The sequence below is a fragment of the Alligator mississippiensis genome, chromosome 5 (assembly GCF_030867095.1).
Source record: "Alligator mississippiensis isolate rAllMis1 chromosome 5, rAllMis1, whole genome shotgun sequence".
Taxonomy (NCBI): Eukaryota; Metazoa; Chordata; order Crocodylia; family Alligatoridae; genus Alligator; species Alligator mississippiensis.
The window spans coordinates 65,687,539-65,706,560 of NC_081828.1; the positions used below are offsets into that span (position 1 = coordinate 65,687,539).

General features: G+C 42.8%; 1 protein-coding gene across 1 annotated transcript in view; it reads right to left on the reverse strand.

The window, feature by feature from the left end:
* The window catches only part of ASPM (assembly factor for spindle microtubules), a 64,477-nt gene that overhangs the window by 14,837 nt on the left and 30,618 nt on the right, over positions 1–19,022 (reverse strand). Inside the window, exons 10-18 of the mRNA XM_059728431.1 lie at positions 18,677–18,852; positions 18,433–18,578; positions 18,261–18,346; positions 16,780–16,992; positions 8,605–8,809; positions 8,328–8,473; positions 8,107–8,235; positions 7,247–7,441; positions 1,177–5,802 (exon numbers count right to left, since the gene is read on the reverse strand). Coding sequence (XP_059584414.1) covers positions 1,177–5,802; positions 7,247–7,441; positions 8,107–8,235; positions 8,328–8,473; positions 8,605–8,809; positions 16,780–16,992; positions 18,261–18,346; positions 18,433–18,578; positions 18,677–18,852 — 5,922 coding nt within the window. The remainder of the gene's footprint in view (positions 1–1,176; positions 5,803–7,246; positions 7,442–8,106; positions 8,236–8,327; positions 8,474–8,604; positions 8,810–16,779; positions 16,993–18,260; positions 18,347–18,432; positions 18,579–18,676; positions 18,853–19,022) is intronic.

Below are 19,022 nucleotides of genomic sequence, written 5' to 3' on the forward strand. Positions count from 1 at the left end.
GTTTTAGTATATTTCATACTGTACTATGGTCTTCTTTTGTTACCATACTTTAAAGTAAGACAGCACTCATCTACTTCATTTTTCAGAAGCAGATAGTTAATTATTTTTTAAAATTTGTGAATCTGAAATGTGTGATCTCAAACCTGATCATATTTCTCCTTTAGAACAGAAATGTCCACCACCTGCCAAGGCAGACTTGCATTTCATTAAGATAGAACAAGGATAGGATAGCAGAAACAAACAGTTCAAAATTGCAGTAAAGTAGTTCACCAATAAACAAAGTAGAAGAAAGGATACCTGTATTCTTATCTCCCAATAAAATGTATAGCAATTTATGGGAAGCTCTAGACCTTCCCACCATTCTCCTTTTTTAAAGACAGTAGGGAAGAAGAGTAATCTTTACAGCACTGTCTCAGAACTCTAATATAGAACGAGTATTCCCTGGAACAAAATGCCAGAAGGGGACTAAGGAACATCACGTGTATCTCTTTATACAAAAAAAAATATACGTATGGGACAGAGTGAAAAATAAAAACAAGGAAGAGATTATACAAAGTAATTCAGAGGGTCAGTCATTGCAAACTCATATTAAGTACAGAGCTTGCCACAACGATCTGTGGAACCAATAGGAGTGTTCAGTTACTTTTACTGTATACTTATACTTTTACTTATACATATCTTCTGTTTGCAAAACGTCTTACAACAGTAGTAGTAAAAATCAGTGAAGTATTACACATGCCTCCCTCACTGATAAAAATCTCAAAAAGAAAGGATAAAGCCCATGATTTCTGGAAATATTCTGATCCACCAGCAAAGGTAAGAAAATAAGTGAAATTTGAATATTTTCCCCTTCCTTGAGAATCCATCTAGATTTATGAAGTGCACAGCTCTCTCTCTGAATTTCAGCTAGCCCCACTCTAACTTGCAATTCAACCTGACGGCAAAGTGAGGCTTCTATTTCCACACCCCTCTTGGGAAAACCCAGTGTGTGGGTGGCGGGGGAGGTAATAGGGGGGAAATTGGGTTCAATCATTTACTTACCCTAGCTCTATAAGAAAGACATTTAAAAGAGCACAGGAAGGGGAAACAAAATAGTACCCTTTTCTCTGCTCTGTTTCTTCTAAATACTGGTCTAGAGACTGTTAAAAATCTATAGAACCTATACTATACACATACCTGAATTTTTACTGTGCTTTGTTTAATTTTCTGAAATCTTCTCCATTCATTGAATCCCCTGATTCTAGTTTGTATTACAATAATGCTCTTCTGGGTGAGTAAGTAGGCCTCTCTTTGACGTTTCATAGCCAAATGAGATCGGTAGTGGTTCTGTAATATAAGTGCTGCTTTTCTGTACATAGCATACTGTAATTTGACTTTCTGCATCAAGTAGTAAGTCTGTAACATAACAGCTGCTGCTCTGAGCTTAACAAATTTTCTACGATGCACAGCCATGTGAAGAAAAGACTGAATCTTTCTTGCAGCCCGTATTCGCATTGCCAATTTTCTTGCTACCATACCACGATAAGCAGATTGAATAGTTATGATGGCTTGCCTTTGAATACAGTACTCAGCTTTCAGTAAGCGAGCCATTCGACATGCTCTATACCACCTCTGGATCACAACTGTCGAGCCCTGGATTGCCTTAAACCAAGCCCTTGTTTGGTGGCATCGGAAAGCAGACTGAATTACTACCACTGCCACCCTTTTCTTAAGGAAGCGTTTCCTTTCTATGTACATCTGTAAAACTGACTGGATATGCTGTGCAGCTAGAACGTTTTTAGCCAACAGCCTGGCTTTTCTAGCACGAAAAGCAGACTGAAAGCAAAGGGCAGCCTGTTTTATTTTTGTATAGTTCTTTACTTCAGCTTCTCTTGCCCTCTTGGCTCTGAATCTTTGCTGTATAACTCCAACTGCCCAACATGCATGTTTATAATAGTTATGCTGTCTGTGCATACGATAAAAAGATTGTATTACAGTTGCCGAGGCATGCATAATCTTCAGTTTTTGTCGATCTCTCACACCTCTGTAGGCAGCCTGAATGACCACAGCCGATTTCTGCATTGTCAGATATTTCTTTCTTTGAATTTTTCCTTCAACGTAGGCTCTGTAATAGTTTTGTATGATGACAGCCGAAATTCTCATGTTTTGATAGGCAATTCTAACCCTATACATTCTAAATGCCAACTGGATGGTCTTGGCAGCCAAATGCATGTACTGAATATTTTTCCGTACTTGAAACCCCCTGTACAGAGACTGCATACAAATTACTGCTCTTCGAAGAGTAAGGTATTCCCTAGTTTGCCTCCTTGCCAAAAGCAAGGCTCTGTATCTTTTTTGAAGGACAACAGTAGCTGCTTTAAGGGAAAGATATTTTTGCCGTTCTCTATGCATTTTAAAACCCCTCTCAATAACTACAGCAGCTTGGTGCATTTTTTTATATTCTCTGATTGCTCTCATATTTCGAAAAGTTTTTTGAATGCAAGTAGCTGCTTTCTTCATTGAGGAATACCTTTGTACAGCAGCTTCTCTCAATTTATTGGCTCTGTATCTCTGCTGTGTTACTTTGGTTGCCCACTTCACTCTCTTGTAGTAAGAATGCTGCTTGTACATTTGATAGTTTCTTTGTATTATGGTTGCAGCATTATGTTTTTTCTTTAGCAGCATTCTTGTTCTCATTCCTCTATAGGCAGCCTGAAGAACTATGACAGAATTACACTGTTTTAAGTATATTTCTCTCACCCATTTTCCCTCCCTGTAAGCTCGGTAATGTTGTTGTATAATTCTTGAAGCATGCCTGACAGCATGGTAGGAAATATAGGTTTTATGCATTCTTATTACTGCTTGGATAACTGTAGCAGCCCTATGCATCTGCTGAATGCTCTTCCTTACCACAAAGCCTCTATAAGCAGACTGTATGGTAATGGCTGCTTTATGGAGACGAAGAAATTCTTGATGCTGTTGCTTTGCAATTACTGTTGCTCTGTATTTTCTCTGAACCATAACAGCAGCTGCTCGAAGATAAATATAACGTTTTCTTTGTTGGAAGGATCTAACTCTTCCTTGAATAAGGACAGCAGATATATGCATAGTTCTTAAATGTCTTCTTGTTTTCATTCCACGGAATGCAGCCTGAATACAGAGTACAGACTTCTTGATCACCTTGCATGTGTGTGCTCGGGCATCTCGCTCTTTTCGAGCACGATACAGCTGCTGAATCTGTCTAGTGACCAAAGATAACTTTAGGAAGTCACGTTGTTGTCTGTACATTCGATAATACGATTGTATGACTGTTGCACACTGATGCATAATTCTTAACTGTTGTCGAACTTTCATACCTCTATAAGCAGCCTGAAGGATAAGTGTTGATTTGCATAGTTCCAAATACTTTCCACGTTCCGTTCTGCCTTGACAATATGCTCTATATCGTTTTTTTATTAAAACTGCTGCCAGTTTCATTGCACGATATCTAATGTTTATGCGGTGCATCTTAAACATTGCTTGAATAGAAATAGCTGCCTGATGCATTTGGTGAATTTGTCTTCTTACTTTTACGCCTCTGTAAACAGCCTGCATTTTAATAACTGCTTTCTTTAAAGTCATATATTCCTGCCTTTGATATTTAGTTTCAAGAACTGTACAATACCATCTCTGAACCACAATAGTTGCAGACCTAAGAGCTTCATATTTCTTTCTGACCATATAAGATCTGTAGGTTGCCTGTACAATAGTAGCAGCTTTGTTGAGTTTCTTTAATTGTTTCCTTGCTCTCATTCCACGGTAAGCAGCCTGCAAGACTAATACAGCTGCTTTTGTTTTCAGGTAAAGCATACGTTGCTCTTTTTTCATACAGTGAGATCTGTAGTGTCTTTGAATCATTAAAGCAGCTTCTCTCCAAGTTTTCAACTTTGATCGATTCACATGCATTCTGTAATAAGACTGAATGATTACTGCACATTGGTGTTGCTTTTGAATGTGTTCTCTCACCATTCTTCCCCTCCAAATTGCCTGAAGATGCACTACACAATTACGTAGTTCAACATATTCTTGATGCTGTTTTCTACCTACAATCCTGGCTCTATAATGCTGCTGCATAGTTAGCACAGCATTGGTTATGAGCCTGAATCTTTTCTGGACCCTAAACTTTCTAAAGGCAGATTGTATTTTAACTACAGCAGCATGTTGCCTTCTGAAATTTTTTCGTACTTTCCAGCCACGAAAAGCTGCTTGAAGAGAAAGCGCAGCTGTTCTTGTTTTTAAGAAGTTAGATCTTTCTTTGGAACCAGTTTTATAGGCTTTGTACCACCTCTGAATTATAACAGAGGCCTGAACCATGGCATGGTATTTCATTCTCGCAGTATGAGCTCTAAAAGCTGTCTGGATTTTAACAGCAGCAGTACACTGAAGTTTATGCATTTTGCGTGCTCTGTAACCTCTATAAGAAGCTTGCAAGCAAACAGCTGCTTCTTTGATTTTCAAGAACTTCTGCCTCTGACAGACTTTCTCTTGGTATGCACGATAATGATTTTGAATGATAACAGTAGCTGTATGCAACCTTAAATAGCGTTGCTTATCCCTTTTCATTCTGTAGTAAGCCTGGAGCATAGTTGCAGCTTCCTTCCATCTTTGGACTTGTTTCCTGACCAGATATCCTCGTGCTGCAGCTTGAATTTGGACACAAGCTCGTTTCACTTTTCTGTATTCTTCCTGAAATTGAAGGACATGCTTTTGTGAACGGTATCTTCGCTGAACATAGAGGGTTGCCTCCTTTACGGAACAATAGTGTTTACGTGCTTGCATCATCCTTACGAAAGCCTGGATCTTCACAGCAGAATCTTTTAAACATTTAAATTTCTTCTGGGCAACGTAAGCACGATAACTTGACTGAATTTTCACCACTGATCTCAACATGCGAGCCTCTCTCCTTGCTTGCATTCCTCTGTAGGCAGACTGCAGCACAAGGACAGCAAGATGCATTTTCCAGAAATGAGAGCAAGCTCTTTTAGAAGCAACATATGATCTACAATGAATTTGAATCACAGAGACAGCATTTTTAATTCTTTTGTATCTTTTTAGCTGTTGGTATTTTCTCACATGCGACTGCAACAGAACAACACATTGCTTCACATGTAAAAATCTAAGTCTCTCTCGTCTCATTCTCCACAATGACTGAATAACACAAGCTGCTTTTATTTGCCTATATAACAGTCGAGCTTTAATACCTCTAAAAGCAGCCTGGAGAACTATAATTGCTGCACGTCTTTGCAAATATTTTCCTCTTTCAATTGTTCCCAACCTACAAGCTCTGTAATATTTCTGAATTGTTTGTATTTTTGCCCTCCTTTCTTCATACAAGTATTTAGCATGGTGACATCTGAACCAGGCTTGAATCTTGATGATGCTTTTTCTAACATGCAAATAGTGCTTTCTAGATACATTCCTCCTATACCAAGATTGTATGACAATAGCAGCTCTCCCTCTTTTAGCCAATTTTGAGGCTTGCCATTTTCGGAAATAAGTTTGCAGTACTAGTGTGGCTTTAGCTTTCTGTTGAATTTTGAGTTTTTTCCACCTTCTAAATGCAGACTGAATAATCAGTGTAGAACACTTTAAAGTTTCATATTTTTGCTGAACTTTTTTTGCCAGCAAGAAAGCACGCAGTCTCCTCTGAATTGTGATGGTAGCATGAAGAAGTCGTTTATATGCAGTAGCAGCTATCAACATCCTTATTCTAGCTTGCACAAGAATAACATAGTATCTGAGCTGTAGATATCTTTTCCTAGTAGAATAGCTCCTCCAGTACATCTGCAAAAAAGAAGAGTGGTTACTCCACACATTTAACTGCAGTTACACAAATATGAAAAAATTATCTTGTATTTGGGGTACAGTCTATAAGTTACTTCGACTATTAAAAACACTTCACATCTATTAGTGTTAGATCTCATCTTGTGGACTACTCATCAGAGCGGTCTCACTTATTCATTTTGTACTCTGCCTTCCAGATCAGTGGTTAGGCCTCCCATCAACATCAGAAGTGCAAAACCCATTTAAAACAGTTTGCTTTTCTTTCTTCTTCTTTTGTTAAGATATAGTATCTATAGCAAACAAAGGCAACTAAGAAATCCTTGCAAACTGTTCAGCAAAATTAACACTCAAACTGGCCAAAAAAGCTTCTTACAAAAGAAGAAAAAAGAAATTAAGTTGGAAGAAATTAAGTAGCATCTAGGATGAAGTGTACACATTTTATTTTGCTAGGTATTCATGAATTCTGAATGCAAAGTAATTGTCAGGGTCTCTCAAGTTTACCTAGTCTAGTACAGGGGGGCTCTCCCATGGGTTGAGAAATTTGGCAGCAGGGAAAGAGTAGCAGTTAATACTACCACTCCCCCTGATGCCAAAATCCCAAGCCCCACATGGCAGGTCAGAGCCAGGTCACAACCATGCCCTGGCATGGCCAAATCAGGGCTGGGCTACACCCCTTTTCCCCGCATCCAGCCAGGTTGGGGCCAGGCCAGGCCCCTGCCTCCCATGGGGCTGAGCTGGGGTTGGGTCATACCCCCTTCCCCCAGGCCAGGCAGGCTGGAGCCAGGGTAAAGCTTCTTTCCCCATGCAGCTGGATTGGGGCCCACCATGCATGACTTGGGTGCTGGATTGGGTCCACCAGCAAGATCCAGCACACAGAAGGATTTGTCACTGCCAATCCAGCCCTGCAGACAAAAAGGTTGAGCACCACTGGTCTAGTACACTAACTACTCTTTAAATTCCTGGCTGAGTGAATTATTTGCTGTCCCCACCAAACCCAACTGTCCCATGACAGTAGAACCTTCATAGGAAAAAAATGCATTTTTAGGGTCTTCCACATTATTTTGTAGCTGAAGCATCAGCAAACTAACAGTAGGTGATCATTCTCACACCAACAATTTTAGGAAGTGGTATTTTATGCCTTCTGGTGCATCAGTGGAAACAGACAAAACAGTAGTAACAGCTATGAGGAAAGGGTAATAGAAAGGGAAAACTTGCTAGACTAGGACAGAGTTACAAGTAGTTTTATCTATTGCAACTGAAAAAAGAAAAAAAAGTTAACCAACTTTGTAGACTTTTCTGAACTTATCAACTGCTGTAGACTTATCAATTGCTATAGGCAAGACATAAGACTCTGACCATGGATTTTTCCTTTACCTTTCTATAAAGAAAGAGCTCCTTTTAAAGTGGTCTCATTGCTATGTAAACCTAGATAATTTAAACAAACCTGGATGACTGCAGCTGATTCACTTTTGATTTTTTCCAGTCTTGCACGTTTTAGTTGCAAGATTCTCTTCTCTGCTAAAAATCTTCTCCAGTGTTTCTGAATGAAAACTGCAGCAGTAACTTCTTTCTGTACATGCCGCCGAGAGAGAAAATTTATCACAGCTCTCTGAATAATTCGAGCAGCTTTGTCCTTTTCCTAGAAATTTTAGTAAAAATTAAAGACTGTGCTCTTTAACATATGCAAAATAAGTTGCAATTCTATATTACTGGGTGGGGGAGTAGGCATCTCAATTTTAAGAAAACTGAAATATTTACTTGAATACTAAAATTTTAATCAAAATACATGTTCGGCTTTTAAGCAACTTGGTTTCAACAAGAACCTCACAACAATGTTACTTTCAGTTATTTTTTGGATTTTTTTTTCCCCAAAGTGTGACAGTAGCCTGCCAGTGGCTTAAACTTTACCTTTGATCAGATCTAGTAATAACTTTTCTTATCAGCATTCTTTCAAAATTAAAACTACAAATAATGGGGTTATTGATACAGTTAACTAAAGTAACTTCTACTTTGATTAAAAAATAGCTTTATCCCATTGGAGTCTTTTCCCATCAGTTTTAAAAGTAATCCTGGCAGCGAATTAGATACTAAATTAGCTATAATTACTGGGTAGTTAAAAGGAAAGATTTCTAGTTTTTTAATACAGCAAGATCTCCATGCTTCATTGTAACATACCCTCTCATGAAAAGGCATTACTCTCAATACCACATAATCATGGCCTCCAAGACTATGTGTTTGTCTTAATTTAGCATTTCCACCTGTACCACTAAAAAAAGTAAGTGCTACTCACACAAAAGAAAATACCTGAAAAAGTTTTAGCTCTACTTTCATTCTGTGTTTCCTCCAAGCTGACTGGATCAGCCTAGCAGCTCGGGTCTCTTTACGAAGATCAAGAAGCCGTGAGCAAAGAAATGACAGGTAGGTAATAACAACCTAGGGAAATAGAAAATAAAACACAGTAAGTGAGGATTTTAGAGAAAAACATGAGATGGTGAACCAATATCAACAATAAAAACATATCTAACCTTCTCATCAGGAATTGTATTAGACATATCTGAATGATGAATCATTGCTGGTATTCCACCCAGGTCAGAAACTGCAGCATTGATCAACTGGAAGTTGTTCTTCTCATTGTCCAAAAGTTCCTTATAGAGGACTGAGGTAGTTATAGCTTTATAAACATAGACAAAAGTACAATCTTGTTTTGTGAAAGTAAAATTCAGTGCAAAAAGAAATCTTAAATAAGATGCTTTAAAGAGATTAAAAACAAAAAACAAAAAACAACAACAACAAAAAACTCACTTTGGCCAAATGTTCCATCTAAAACATTTAGAGACGTATCAGATTCAGATGAGGAGTTGAGCACCACAGTACCATTTTTTGTACACTCTACTGTTTGAGTAGTATGTTGGCACACAGCTTCTAAAGGCATGTAATACGGATGATAGTGATGAATCAAATAACACAACACTCGTCCATCTGAGAAGGATACTGTGAAGTTTTCCACCTGGTTTAAAAAAATAAAATATAATTCTTCTGAAATTTGGCACTCATAGCTGATACAAGTTGAAAACGCGTTCTATTTCACTTGGTCAGAAACATCATTATTCTTATACCACAAACCGAAACTTTACAGGATGCAAACTGACTGAAAACAATACTCATTTACTTGATGCTTGCCTGGCTCTCCGTTTTTAGAATCCAGAAATGCAGTAGGATGTCTACTGAAGTGCAGTGCACCTCACAGAAAAGCAAACATTAAAGAAATTGAAGTTTGAAGGGACTCTATAGAAGGATCTTTTACAACTAGGGGTGCACCCATTAAAGATATTTTTGGCCAATACAGATCCAATTGCCAATATGCAGCCCAGCAGCTTGGAGAGCAGCAGCCAGCCAGTAAGTCTGGGGGGGGCAGCAAGTAGAGGCCTCCATGGTGTAGGAGGCATGGGCAGGCACAGCCCAGCCAGGATGAGGCGTAAAACAGAGCTGCAGGCGGCTTGGTCGGGGGGGGTGTAGAGAAGCATGCATCTCCTGCCACTGGAAACACCACCAGGGCAGGCATGGGGGACATGTACCCCTGGATTTGTGTGCAGGGTGAGGATGGGCTGTGTGCTTTGGGCCAGGGGCTGTGCTGGCCTCTTCCCACCACTGCACGCACCCCCAGGGAGGCACAGGGGCATGTACCCTCTGGATTTGCGCACAGGGCAAGGGTGGGCTGCATGCTTGGGGGCTGTATCGGCCTCTTTCTGGTGGGGGGGTGGGGAAGGGAGCTGGGCTGGGGTGGGGGGCTATGGGCTGGGCTACAGCCACCCCAAAATTTGACATAACCCCTCTGTAGACTCTTCTTCGCAGCACTGCCACCGGCTGCCCCCAAGCACAGCCTTGGCCCAGCCTCCCCGCCAGAAAGAGGGCAGCCCAGCCCCCAAGGCCCGAGCACGCAGCCCACCCTCACCCAGCACACAAATCCAAGGAGCACATGCCACCGTATCTCCCTGAGGGTCTGCAGTGGCAGAAGCCACCCCCCGCCCCCCGCAAACACTCTCCAAATGAGCTGCCCATGGCTCTGTCCCACGCTGCGCCCTTCCTGAGTAGTGCCTGCCCCTGCCCCAGCCCCACTCCCTCCCCCTCACCATGGGGGCCTCAACCTCCCCCCGCCCCCTACCCACGCCCTTTCACCCCCACCGACTTACCAGCCAGACGCTGTTCTCCAAGCTGCCAGGCTGCATTCCTGGCTACGTGCATGCTGTGGCTGTGCGCATGCACGCAGCGTTTATCAGTGACATTATTGGCCACATCAGCCAAAAAGCTGATGTGGCCAATAATGTCAATTTTCCTTTTATAGGTGCTGATATAATATAGACCAATGTATCAGTGCACCTCTATTTATAACCTTTCTAAAAATTACTGATATTCATGCAAGTCTAAAAACATGCTAAAATAGACAAGTATTTTCTTGCATGTGCAGTTAATGTGTATAACACACGAAACAAAGCTGATTTTAAATATGCTACCCAGCTGGTTTACAAGCTGGGAACAGAGTAGCCAGAGCAGCAGAGCTTTGTGTTGGAGGGTCACCCAAATATTTATCCAGCTTCTCAGGTGGGTCTGGGTCTTGCAGTTCTACCACAAAACCTAAGCAAACTAGTTCAGAATTGCTCGGGTAAGTCTATTGGATCTGCAGTCACACTTTTGACCATGCTATGTTCATATGCAAATGCCAACCAGTTACTATTGATGGATTTGGAAGGCAAAGAGAGATTAATGTGCAGAAAATAGCTAGATTCTTTGCATGGCACAGTATACATAATCTTGGTTCCTTGATTTTTATTCATAGAAAATAACCATTATTAGAAGAAGGACTGCAACAAAAGGCCTGGAAAGGGAGGTTGATTTTAGGATATAGAATATAAGGGATTATTATATTCCACATACAAAAGGAATGAACACATGTATGAGAGAGAAACAAAAGGATACATGTAAAATAAAGTTTATGAGGTTCAGAAACGGACAGCTCAATGGTTCAGGAGCTAGTCAGGTATTCAGAAATGCTTCCTGGGAAATTAATTCAAAGCCTCATTAGAGCAGGATTTTGCTTTCCTAGAATGCATGTCTACCTCTAAACATCAACAGGTCTCCAAGAGCAGGCTTTTCCTTATTTCACTCTCTGTAAGAAACATCATGGTTTTTCCAAGCACAATGCATGCAACTCAAAATACAGTTCCAGAGGCATGAGAAGCAGCCCTGTCCTAGACTGCCAAAGGCAGTCAACAAGCAAGAGAGTAAAAGGTTAGCCACATAACTCCACTGTGATTAAGAAACACATTTCTTTTGCTAACAGCACACATGCCAATGGACCACTGGACTAATGTAATTTTCAGTAGGTAGATAGGCTGTTATAAGAAACTGTTAAACAACTGCAGGAACAATGCAGTAGGCCAAGTCAGGTTGGTAGAATTCCATCCACTTCTAAAACACGAGATAGATCAGTCTTAATTTGCCAGATCAGATTGGTCTTAATACTTGATACAGAGCAGAAGGGCTTGAGAGACATACAGAACTGTAAACATTTCCATTACAAAACGGGCCCCTAGGGAGGCCACTTACCAGGCATCCCAGGGTGAGGGAGGCTCCCAGGGGCGAAGTTCCCTTAGGGGAGGGGGCTGCTGGCAGGCTCAAGCCACACCTGCACAGAACAGCTGATTGGCAGTTGAAAAGGTGTGGGAGATTTGAATTGCCTCTAGTCAGGCCCAGACACCAAAAGAGGCACATGTACAGCGCACGTGAGCCCTTGGCCCCCTGCCTGATCGCACTGAGGGGAGCGGCAAGACTGAGCCAGCAGCAGCAACAAGGTAAGCCGGGCGGGGGGGGGGGGGAGGAAGAGGAGCCGGGCAAGCTGTAGGGAATTGGGAAGGGTTTTTCTCCCCTCCCATCACCATATAGCCATGCCGAACAGGAGTTGCGCTCCTGAGCCAGGCAAACAGGCGCACTCTTCAGGGCTGTGCCAGAGTTTGCACAGGTGGGAGAGCAGGAGAGGCCTGAACCCCTAATGTCAGCCACCTCGGACAAGGACTTCAGGTGAGTAAATGAGGAGGAGGGGTACTACTATGGGGGTGGTGACGTGGAGTGCAGCCAGGGACCCTGCCCCGGTGCTGCCTCCAGCCTGGAGCTCCTCTGAGGTTTCTATCCAGACAGGGCCTTTGGATGGGTCAGTAGCACCCCTAGTCTCATGTCTGTGGGGGCTGCCTGGCAGGGGCTCTAGGGGTCAGGGGCGGTAGAGGGTCCAGGAGTCCCCTCACCTGTCCCATGTGTTCCATGGAGGGCATTCAGGCCCTGGAGGGACAAGAGAGGGAACTCCAGGGAGAGGTTAGCAGGCTGTGGGGGGATCAGGGCGATTGAGGAAGAGATTGATGGGTACTTCCATTCTCTGCAGGACCACACACCTGGAGGGAAAACGTCACAGGAGGGAATCGGCGTGGACAGATGGCAGACAGTCACCTCCAGGGCTAGACGGTGCACTGCCACAGCAAATCCCTCAGTGCAGCTCAAGAACAGGTATGAGGCCCTGGCATCACTGGCAGAGAGTGCAGCAGTGGAGGCACAACCCCAGCACCACCAAGCAAGCTGTGGGACAACCGTGAATTCAGAGGAGAAGACGATGGGTCATCGTGATGGGTGACTCCGTCCTGAAAGGAGCAGAGGGAGCCATCTGCCACATGGATCCCACAGTACGGATGCTGCCTGCCTGGAGTCCAGATTAGAGATGTCATAACGAGGATCCCAGACCTGATTAGACCCTCCGACTACTACCCCATGGTCCTCATCCATGTGGGAACGAATGACGTGGCCCAGAGTAATCCAGACAAGGTCATGAGTGACTACATGGCGCTGGATGCCAAGTGGTCTTCTCATACATCCTTCAGGGGCACTGGTGGTCTTCTCATCCATCCTTCCGGTCAGCGGTCATTGACAACACCACAGCAACAGCATTAGAGAGGTCAACTCACAGCTTCGGAACTGGTGCCATCATGCGGGGTTTGGATTTCCTGACCACGACCCACACTTCCAGAATAAGGCCCTATTTGGACAAAATGGGCTACATCTCTCTCCAAAAGATAAAAGTCTGTTTTCTTACAGGTTGGCTGATCTCCTACGCAGGGCTTTAAACTAGGTTTGTTGGGGGATGGGGATGTTGATGACAGAGCGAGGCCAGGAATGACTAACCAAGAGCCAGGTACTAAAACAGTCCAGGCAAGTACCAAGGGCCCCACTAAGCATCAGGATGGGGAAGTATTAAGGGCACCTACTGGTGCTATACTAATGCTAGGAGCATGAGGAACAAGCAAGAAGAACTTGCACCCCTGCTTGCAAACAAAGAATTTGACCTGGTTGGGCTAACAGAAACCTGGTGGGACCCTACCCATGACTGGGCAATGAGGGCTACAAGCTGTGTACACAGGATAGAGTGGGGTAGAAAGGGAGGGAAGGACGTTGCTCTCTATGTTAAGGAGCAATATACTTCTTCTGTAGTTAAGTTGGGCTAAGAAAGGCAAATTGAGGTACTATGGGTCACATTACAGGGGGTCAGGGAGAAAGGGACTTGGTAGTGGGGATCTATTACAGACCCTCACACCAGGGGGACAAGTTAGACCTAGAATTCTCAAGACAGCTCTCAGAGGCAGTGCGCTCAAAGGACCTGGTTGTCATGGGGGACCTAAACTTCCAACATCTGCTGGGAGGAACAGGCAGCCAGGTCTGCCTGTTCACGTAAGTTTCTAACCTCCTTACAGGACCTGCACCTACCACAGGAGGTAAGTGTTCCCACTAGGGGAAATGCCTTACTAGACTTGGTGCTGGCCACAGGGGATGACTAGGTGGGGGATCTGTAGGTACGAAGTAACCTAGGGGATAGTGACCACCTATTGATAGAGTTCACTATCCGGAGAAAGGTGGGAAAGATAGCTAGCAGGGCTGAAGTGCTAGTCTTCAGAAAGGCCAACTTCAACAAGCTCAGGAGATTAGTTAGGGAGGGACAAGCAGACCTGGACAGGTTGGACAAATGGGCATAAAACAACAGAATGCAATTCAACAAGGAGAAATGCAAAGTGCTGCACCTAGGGAGGAAAAATGTCCAGCATACCTACTGCCTAGGAAATGACCTGCTTGGTGGAACGGAAGCAGAAAGGGATCTTGGAGTCCTAGTGTGACGAAGTCATCAGAAAAGCTAATGGCACTTTATCGTGCATCAGCAGATGCATGACGAACAGATCCAAGGTGATACTTCCCCTCTATCGGGCGCTGGTCAGACCACAGTTGGAATACTGCGTTCAATTTTGGGTGCCACACTTCAAGAGGGATGTGGATAACCTGGAAAGGGTGCAGAGCAGGGCCACTCATATGGTTAAGGGCTTGCAGGCCAAGCCCTATGAGGAGAGAGTGGGGCACCTGGACCTCTTCAGCCTCCGCAAGAGAAGGTTGAGAGGTGACCTTGTGGCTGCCTATAAGTTCATCACAGGGGCACAGAAGGGAATTGGTGAGGTTTTATTCACCAAGGCGCCCCCGGGGGTTACAAGAAATAATGGCCACAAGCTAGCAGAGAGCAGATTTAGACTAGATATTAGGAAGAACTTCTTCACAGTTAGAGTGGCCAAGGTCTGGAACGGGCTCCCAAGGGAGGTGGTGCTCTCCCCTACCCTGGGGGTCTTCAAGAGGAGGTTAGATGGGCATCTAGCTGGGGTCATCTAAACCCAGCACTCTTTCCTGCCTATGCAGGGGGTCAGACTCGATGATCTGTCGAGGTCCCTTCCGACCCTAGAATCTATGAATCTATGGACTGACTGGTAAAAGCCTTGGAGAATGGGAGTCCAGGAATGGTGGGCGTTTCTCAAGGGACTGATCCTGCAGGCATAGAAAGGGACCGTCCCAGTACACAAAGGGGGGCAAAAGAGCCAAGACACCCTCTTGGTTGAGCAGGGAAATCCAGGAGAGCCAGGAGGGGAAAAAATAGGCCTATAGGCTGTGGAAGCAAGGGGCAGCCACAAAGGAGGAGTATACCTGTCTGGCTCGAGCTTGCAGGGAAGCAGTGAGGAAGGCCAAAGTGGAAGTGGAGCTTAGGCTGGCAGCAAAAGTTAAGGATAACAAAAAGTCTTTCTTTAAGTACATAGGAAGCAAAAAGAGTACAGAGCAACATAGGACCCCTTCAAGATGTATTAGGCCAACTGGTTAGATAGGATGGCCAAAGTGAAGCTCCTAAATGATTTCTTTGCATCCGTGTTCCTGGACACGGATACGATCATAAGCCCCAGTGGGACTTTAGGTAAGCGCAAGACAGATACCAACCCACAAACTGTTAGCACCAACCTAGTAAAGGGGCACTTGGAGGGGCTGGATGTATTTAAGTCAACAGGCCCTGATGATCTTCATCCTAGGATACTCAGAGAATTAGCTGGAGTCATAGCAGAACCACTGGTGCGACTGTTTGAGCACTCATGGCACTCGGGAAAGGTCCTGGAGGACTGGAAAAGGGTCGATGTGGTCCCAATTTTCAAGAAGGGGAGGAGGAAGAAACCAGGTAACTATAGGCCAGTTAGCCTTACCTCTATCCATGGCAAGACCTTTGAGAAAATTGTTAAGGATCACCTTTGCGTGGCACCAACGGGTAAAATAACGTTAAGGGGCAACCAGCATGGGTTCATAGCAGGCAGATCTGCCCCGACTACCCTGTTTTCTTTTTACAACCGGGTCACAAAATGCTTAGGTGAAGGAATAGAGGTAGATGTTATTTTCTTAGATTTGAAAAAGGCCTTTGGCACAGTGTCGCACCCAATTCTTATAAATAAACTAAACAGTTGCAATGTGGATTATTACACAGTCCGGTGAGTGGAAAGTTGGCTCAGGATCGCACCCAGAGAGTGGTAGCAGATGGGTCGATTTCTACCTGGAGATATGTGGGCAGTGGAGTCCCACAAGGCTTTGTCCTGGGACCGATACTGTTCAATATCTTCATTACGATGGAGTGGAAAACACTGTCCAAATTTGCAGATAATACCAAACTATGAGGTAAGGTAAACCAACTGGAGGGCAGGGAGCGAATCCAGGTGAATTTGGATAGGCTGGGGAAGTGGGTGGAACAGAATAGGATGCAGTATAACAAAGGTAAGTGCTATGGGTTGTACCTAGGGAGGAAGAATCATCAATACATCTATAGCCTGGGAGGTACCATTCTAAGTAGCACAACAGCGGAGAGGGATCTTGGAGTCATTGTCAACTCCAAAATGAACATGAGTCACCAATGTGATGAAGCAATAAGTAAAGCTAACCGCACTCTTTCTTTTATCATAAGTAGGTGCATCATAAACAGGTTTAAGGAGGTGATACTTCCCCTCTATGCAACATTAGTCAGGATGCAGCTGGAGTACTGCGTCCAGTTTTGGGCACCACACTTCAAGAGGGATGTAGATAGCCTGGAAACAGTTCAGAGGAGGGTCACCCATCTGGTTAAAGGACTATAAGAGAAACTCTATGAGGACCAATTGATGGACCTAAATCTCTTCAGCCTCCATAAGAGAAGGCTGAGAGGTGATCTTGTGGCTGCCTACAAACCCATCGGGGGGGACAGCAGGAAACAGGGGATACGATGTTTACCAGAGCGCCCATCAGGGTAACTAGAAGCAATGGCCACAAACTGAAGGAGAGATTGGACATCAGGAAAAAATTCTTTACAGTGAGGGTTGCCAAAACATGGAATATGCTTCCAAGGGAGGTGGTGCTGTTCCCTTCCTTGGAGATATTTAAGAGGAGTTTGGACAAACACCTGGCTGGGGTCATTTGACCTCAGCACTCTTTCTTGACCAGGGCAGGGAGTCAGACTCAGTGATCTAACAGGTCCCTTCCGACCCCAAAATCTATGAAATCCATGAAAACACTTTTGTAAAAATGCAATTTCTATGTTTTTTATATATACAAAATGAGACTAGTTACCTTTGTATTGTAAAATCCACAAACAGCATTGACCCAATCCATAAGTAGTTTCACATTTTCCTGGTAACTTTCAGATGAGGGGTAACCACTGCTGTTTTTTCTCCCTTTATGTACAGAGATATTCAGAGCAGCCATTTTGGTCTTTATGCTGTGTGCATTCTTTAAAAACTCAATCTCTTCCTTTAAATGCTCCACATTCAGGGAAACCTCCACCTGTTAATGGAAGAAAAAAAAAAAACAATATTTCCCCCTACTATTTATAACAGTTACAGTGATCATAATCAGAAGCTTCTGCTAGATGAGAAGGACTAGCCTGAAAAGAGCATCTGATGAACCTGATAGAAATCCTGTGCTTTATTTAGAAGTGCAAAAACTACCATTAAATCAGGCCAATACAGTAGATAATTCATTCTCTACCACCATGGATGTCAGTGGCCAGTACCAGAAGCTTAAAGATGGGGAGAAAATCCTGTACTGAACAGTTACAAAACAATCACAACCTTATTGACTTCTGAATACATTTACCTATAATTACTAGTTCCTGCTCAGAAACAAATATGTTAAGAAGCCAACAAATGCAAAAGCTATGAAGGTTTTCTTTCACATAAATACTGGAATGTAAAAAAAAATAACACAGCAAAACATAGGTGTTCCTAACATCCTGATGTTAAATGATAAACTTCAAAAATACTCTTGCCCATTCAAGTGCTAAAAGTAATAGTCTCCTCTGGATATGTGCTGTATATATGCTTATTTATCTTTATATTGGTGCTGTATGGATTGTAATCGCTCAAAGAACACGCAAGGAGTAGGATTTGCTTGGCAATATCTTTTACTGGATCAACTTCATAGGTGGAAAAAAATGCTGCACAAGCTTTGTTGAACAAAACGCTCTCTTTCATGTCCGAGAAGGAAGCAGACACAGTCAAAGCTAACACAAGTAAATGGTTTTGTCTGTTGTTATAATTTATTATATGCCCATTTATAATACCATTCCCATGTTAAAAAGCTTCTTATTTTTGGATGCACTTAAGCTATGGTATGGACAAAGGAAACCCTGGATACCAGGAAAAGCTTGGAGCACTTTAATAAGGGTATTGCTTCAAAAGGGCAGCAGCTGGCATCTTCTACTTGTTGTATGAATGAACTGAAGACAATTCAATTTAGCAGATATCTAATTTTAAAGTTGTTCATCCAGGGTTAAGTTTAAGACACGCTTAAATATTCACTTTTTGACAGACATTAACCAGGTAACCCCACAGTCTTGCTAGTAAGGCAACCTATTTTCAATAGGTGGTAATTCAAGTTTTATGGACAAATTTGACAATAGTTGTCAAATGATTTCCATTTTATATCTGCATAACGTATTCTAACAACAAAAAAAGTCCACATTTTCATCAACTCCTTGGCTTAGGATTTCAGAAGTCTTTACCAATGAATACAATTTAATTGTAACCAAACATGATTTGATTATGCAATACCTGGAAAGCAAAGACAATTTTCCATAGCAGGGCTAATGTTCGCTCTCTATGTCGATCCACAATGTCCCTAGAACTGATTGAAGCACCTAGTAAATAAAGTAGACAGTCACTAAAATGGTTACTGGTTCTCTTAAAAGGGAAAATTATTCTCTCTCTACTTTGCAGCTCTTACCAGTTTCATCTTGCAACTGAACTCCTCGCTCTTTAAGCACATTAAGAGCAATATCAACATTATGCATTTTCTGAAGACGACTTATGGCAGGAACCCTTAGTTTCTCAGAGAGAGTCCAGTTTTTTGTGAGAAGTTCCATTGCTCTCCTAACATTAGAAGAAATGTCATATTTAAGTTTCTTTCTTTATCTTACAGCAATATCAGACAAAGAAAATAAACCACCATAAAACTATCAACAACTTACACAAGACGAATGCCACACTGTAAGTCTACAGCTAGATTTGTTACAGCAAAGTCAAATTCATCAAGTGGCGTTTGAACATGACTAACTGGTAATCCAAGGAACCCAAGATGACGGGAAAGATCACCTTCACCACTCAAAAAGTCTCGTGCAAATGCCAACAGAATATCCTTGCTAGTCTAAATAAAAACACAGAAGCAAAGTTAAAGCTGTATCATATTAAGCAAGTTAGTCCCAACACCTCCTCCCTGGATACATTTAGATAACAAATAATAAATGTTACACAGAGACTAAAATATAAATAATAAATATTTTAATTAAAAACACAAAACATACGGTTAATCATATG